A 6000-nucleotide genomic window follows, 5' to 3' on the forward strand; every position below is an offset into this window, starting at 1 on the left:
CTCACCTCCCCAGTTTTAAGAGAGAAACAAAGTGTTCTAATCTCTCTTCTCACAAAAGAGGGGTGATTATTTTGCTATTGAACATTACCTTCCTAATGGCTTGGGTCGGTTGATAATTTCAGCGAGAGTTCTGCTAAAGGAAAGAATCTGGTTATGGGCTTTTGATAAGTGTTTTAAAATTATACTAAAGCAGATCGAACCTGAACTCAAAATGCTATCAAGTTGTAGCAAATACATAATCTGAACAGTAGCAATGTTCAAATACTCAGAATCTGTCTCCTCATTCACACATACCTTTTTTTTCCGTTTTATCAGAAACTTTGCCTCCAATTGGTGAGTAAGTAGTATCCATGGATTCTGTTCCTTTATTTCCTTTGCTAACTCCATTTTCATATAGCTGCCCCTCAACAGGCTGTAGTTGCCAGGTTAAACCAAACAAGTGTACTGCTGCAAAAAAATGAACACCAATTAATTGATGTCTAAGCTACAGCACCTTCAGTCAGACTAAGAGAGAATGCTATGACCCAGTTTCTGCAAAGTCAAGTATTACTTCATTCTGTTAGTAATAAATCAGAATTTCAAGGGGTCTAATGAGCAATTTACTATTTTACCTTAAAACTCAACATTTAATTAGTTTCCACACTTTCTTTTGGAGCACAGCCAGGTCAGGGTGATGAATTTCTACAGCAATTAATGGAAATACTTGCAATTAAAAGGATAACAGTTGAATAAATTTAATATTGTGTGACAGATTCTAATGCTACATCAATATTGTCCATCAGCTTTCAACTGTCAAAGAGCTCTGAGTTTGCTGATTAAAGCACTGCCACCAAGTAAAACTTCTCACCTTTCCAAACTAGTTCTAAGTGAAACTGTGCACACTGTATTCCCAAATCTTTTCACTTATGTTAAACAGTAGTAAAAACACTGACTCCATCGATTTTCCCTAGAATTACACTGCAGATAAAAAACTGTCTCCAGATCTAAAGTACATGCAATTATTCTACAAAACATATTAACAGAAATATTAGCTGTTATTTATGTATGCACTGGGAAATCTACTAAATAAATCCTTTTATGAAGTTATATACTATCCTTACTACCATACATGAGGGCTGCCTACTCCACTTTGCCTGCACATTCATTCACTTTCTCTGCTTTCCTTCCTGTTGTTTTATCCGAGGCTTCGAAGGATGGTGGGAGAAAGACAACAACTGAGGATCTTACTTTAAGCATAATATGATACTACTGCAGTCATTCTAGACAATTACCCAGGTCTTACTGAGGAGGGCAAATTCTTCCAAGGAAGAGGTTGCCTTAGCATTGAAGTAACTCAGCAGGGAGAATGGATGACCCACAAAAATATGGATTGAGGATACCCCCCACCGAGAAGTTGAAATTGTCACATAAAGAGCAGAACCCAAGCAGCAGGCTCTTTAGCCACATGCAGCAATTTGCACTGAGGAGGATCTGCCCACAGTGGGAGTCTAAAAGGTGATATATTTGCTCTTCCTGAAACGTGTCAGAACCTCAGAGACTCTCAGGAGAGGCGACATCTAGAATGGGTCTTGCATTCAGAAAGTACACTGTTTTGTTTTGCACTTGCACAGACTTTAAGGAATAAAAAAAGGTTTGTCCCAACCTCAGGACAAACAGGACACAAAGTATATCATCTATTTTCCTCCTGTGCATGCTGAAAAGTTAAATTATAAAGCAAAACCCCATGCCTTCAATGGGTTCCTGGCAAGGGATTGCCTGAACTGCCACAGGAATGCGAAACTGCCAATCTACAGTCATTAATTCCAGATCTGTGCACTCCTGGATCACTCAGCCACAGACATCTGATCCAAATCAAGCAAATGACAGCGCTTCTATCAAATTAGTGAGGTGACAGTATTTGTGACATATTTAGATTTTTATATTGGCTTCAGAAGAAGAGAGCCAGATTTGCTGCATTCTCAAACCACTGCTTCGCCATCAAATCTGGGCTCTGGAGACACACCACTGGGCGGTAAATTCCCACTTCCCAGGAGAGATACTAGAAGCTTACTAAAGTGTTAGTGGTGAGATCTTAAGCCAGAGACTAGCCTGTGTCGCTTCGTATTCCAGGGATTTGAAATCATCAAGAGACCATGCTAACACTTTGAAAAGGGTCTTGCAGTCAGATCACACAGACCAAAGCTCTGATCTTTGAGCTTATTAATGCAAGACAGATTACTTCTATGTACAGACGGCACAACAAAACTCAACATGCCTTGACATCTCTAGAACAGGTGGCTCTTGCTCCTGGCTTGAGCTTCTGGACATTATTATGATTTAGAGTTAATAACAACAAAAAGGAACAAAGTTCAATGGGATTGAAACTAATGAATGTACATTTAATTTACACTAATGCAAATAATTATATCAGCCCTTGAAGCAGATCAACACAGGATGCAAACCATAACTGCACACATCAATAAGCTCTTAGTGGCTATAGAATCATGAATATGATCTAGTTGCTTTCTTACGCTATTTCCATTGTTGCTATTATTCATTCCCTAAGGCAGCATTTGCATGTGCTGCAGAGGGTACGCCACAAAGCAAGAACTGAATATGCAACGCACCTTTTTCCTTACTGTATGCCTTTTCCAGATTACACAGACTATGCTTTTTGCCATTCGCACCAATTTAAATAATTTGCTTGCTTTATCTTCCTTCAGGCTGGGGAAGTGCTGCTGTTCTTGTGGTTCGTGCCAACGCCTGGCAAGTTAGCAAAACTATTTGTGTGTTTGACAGTCAAGTTCCTCCCTGAGAAACACCAACTGCATTGTAGGGATGATGGTCTCTGCCAGCCTTGGACTTTCAGTCCGTGGAAGATACTGGTAGACCAGTTTCATGTTAAACAATGTGCAAGACTGAATGTTTAATCAACAAAGCGTGTTGCAATGAAAATAAGGTCTACTTGAATTAAACTGAATAACTTCTATCACTGCGGAAACCTGGTCAATCTGCAATCTTAAAATCAATCCAATTTTCATTACATTAGCTATAGTTCTTGAAAAATCACCTTCAGATCCAGGTATCACTCTGGTAATACCAGATCACACACATCAGTAAAGCCATTAATTCATAGAGATACCTTTTTCAGAAGTTAACTACAGAGAATAATATATGGTTATTCAGCAGACACAGAGCCTTACTTTGCCTCTTCATTTCCTGTGATACTTTTACCTAGGGTATACATTAATTCCTACAAAGCTTGTGTTTCCTACAACATATGTACATCATGTTTTAAAGATGCAGATATTTCACCAAATAAGATTAAACAAAACTTTCAAATCTCTTCTCTCAAATCACTTTAGAAGTAAGTCAGCACGTACTGAATTTCATTAAAAAGCTCAAAAGAACTTCTTGCATCATTCTCTCTTTGATTTTTCTAGTGGATTTCTGGCTTTTGCTGTTCCCCTGTTACACAAAGGGGCAACGAAAATGCTGTGGAATTCAACAGCGGGCTACAATGTCACTTCCTACAGCATAAATTCAGTTGTGAGATTCTCAGCTGTATTTTCCCTATGTGGTGCCCAGGTATAAGAATCTGCTCTAATGACTAAGTAGAACATGACACCATTACTCTGTCTAACTTAGGACTGGGTAAAAAGGAGGGAGATTCACATTCTGATGAAGGTCCTTGCCCTTTTACTCAAAGCTCAGCCTTCCAGACTGATGTTTACACAAAAGGGCCTTGATTGCAGTACTTCTGAGGGCTGGATGCTGACTAACAGTACCAAACCTCACTATTATGACTAAAGAAGCATTATTGGATGTGGCTTAAGTTCCCAGAGAACATAAAAAACAGCTTTTGAGCTTTGATGACTACACTGAATTACACACAAAGCAAAAGCTACATTGTCTCTGCCTACCTGGCATTCCAGAAGAATTTTGCTATCAGTTAGTCTGTATTTTGCAGCACCTAAAATACTCAGCTACTGGTGCGTAAGGTCATTGATGAAGTGCTACAGTTTAAAGCAAAAATCAAGGACTACCAGACAAGTGGAGATGAAACAGCTTGGTAGCAGCATCAGGATGCTTCACAATGGCAAAACTCATGCTCTGGGGTTGCAGTGAGACACCAGGATCATCAGCCCATAACATCCCCTCAGTGGGGCCGAACTGAACGTCCCATCTAAAAACTGAGCGCCAGTGCTCTTGCTGCTGATAGCAACCACGTTTCTTTACCTAGCATTTTTGAACTTCCTCTGTTTCCTTGTTTCTTTCATCCTACTGCAAAGCTCATCTGAAAAGATACTCTTTCTTGGCTTGCTGGAGCCTCCCTCTGTCATTATATTATTACTTTGCCCTGCGCTATTTATGAGCTGCATTCTGCCATGAGCAGAGCTGTACCCTGCTTTCACTGAGGCGATCTGGAGGCAGGCAGATATATCTGAAGGCAAAATTTGACCTTCTTTACATAATATTTGGAAATTAGAGTTTATACGATGGATGCTACCATACCTATATTTCATTTATATTTTATTAAATATCCCTGTTTAATTCAAAGTTTTAGATAAAACCGTAGCACAAAAGTGGACGTACTTTTTTTTTTCGTTTTACAACATGCATTATGGATGTTGTTGCAGGTGCTAAATTTGGAGAAGTCTGTAATCAGTGCAGCTAAAGATACTGGAGGATGCTGCAGGATTATGGTGAAACTAAGCTTCTTCCTGTCACCTTGCCCTTGCCAGGCTGCACAGTGGAATTGTTCAGGGTGACTTTAAATGGCCTCTCTCTCGAATACAGAAGATGCTACTCATAATACAGAGCTTCTCTTAGCTAATTTATTATGCTTCTTAGGTAAAGTATAATTATTTAGCTACAAAACAGATCTCTTGCAGAAGAAGATAAATTAAAGGCCTACATCTCCTGCCCTACACAAAAATTTCCTTCATGGAACAACGACATGAAAAGCTAGTGTGACTTCACGCTGCCTAAGAGGTTCTCTCTCTCCAGAGGCAGGTTTTTGGTTGCTTCACATTACTACTAAAGATGAAACAAGTTGGGCCCTGTTTGGAACCAAAGCTTGGGCCTTTGCCTCTGAAGTAAATGGCAGGATTGCTTATTTTGTTCAACATTTAAATAAAACAAACTGACACTTCCCGATAAACTCAGGCCGCGCAACTCTGTGGCATACTCCAGTAAATATTCACAAATATATGAGCATTTTTTTCAGAACTCGCTTTGTAAACTGGATTAACCCGCCATCTGCTACGAAGCCAATGATCTAATTTAATTTATTCTTATCTACCTTCTGTGTAAGCACAGCTTGTCAACTCCTGTGCTACACATTTGGCAGAATATGAATAAGAGGCTTGGCTCCAGTGCAAAAGAGACTCTCAGTAGTGAGGAGATGTCAAAAAAGTCCTGCGCAATAAGTACTTATCTGCCCACAAGACAAACTTCAGAGGACAAAAATCCTACAAATGTGAAGTCCCTCCAAATTGCTGACCTCCACTAAAGGCTTTTGTTTAGCTTCCTCTGCTGTTCCCAGTTATTTTACAAAATCTCAGTAGATCATTGCACTGAAGCTTAGACTTCAGAAGAGCTGTAGTAGAATGTATATCAGCAGCTGACTATTCTTTCTGCACCTGCTCTGACCAAGTGCCAGGAAAGTGTTTTTCTATAACTGCTAGCAGGTTCTGCTTATAAACCTGGATTTCCCTGTGGCATGAAGCCACAGGTATGTCGGTGCCCCAGTTCCAGTGGGGCGCTGTGAAGGTGAAGCAACGTGAAAACACCTGAACGCAAATAAGAGTCAGAATCAAAGTTCTGACCCTGAGCTACAGAAGGGGTGTTCTTTTGTAAGCTCATTTTGTCAACAAAATGTTATGTCATTCTGCTGTAACCAAGTCTGAAAATTTGAGACTGTTAATATTTGATTCAGTCCTAAGAAGTGATAAGTTATTTTGGACCATATCCGGCCTTCAATGAAATAATTTTTTTCCATATATTTGTTACAGCCAT

General features: G+C 39.6%; 1 protein-coding gene across 1 annotated transcript in view; it reads right to left on the reverse strand.

The window, feature by feature from the left end:
• Positions 1-484, reverse strand: part of TENM1 (teneurin transmembrane protein 1) — a gene marked incomplete at its 5' end in the record, with an annotated part of 128682 nt that extends 128198 nt beyond the window's left edge. The window contains one exon of the mRNA XM_010147636.1: positions 295-484. Coding sequence (XP_010145938.1) covers positions 295-484 — 190 coding nt within the window. The remainder of the gene's footprint in view (positions 1-294) is intronic.
• Positions 485-6000: the final 5516 nt, after the last annotated feature.

Source organism: Eurypyga helias, unplaced genomic scaffold (genome assembly GCF_000690775.1).
Source record: "Eurypyga helias isolate BGI_N326 unplaced genomic scaffold, ASM69077v1 scaffold12382, whole genome shotgun sequence".
Classification (NCBI taxonomy): domain Eukaryota; kingdom Metazoa; phylum Chordata; class Aves; order Eurypygiformes; family Eurypygidae; genus Eurypyga; species Eurypyga helias.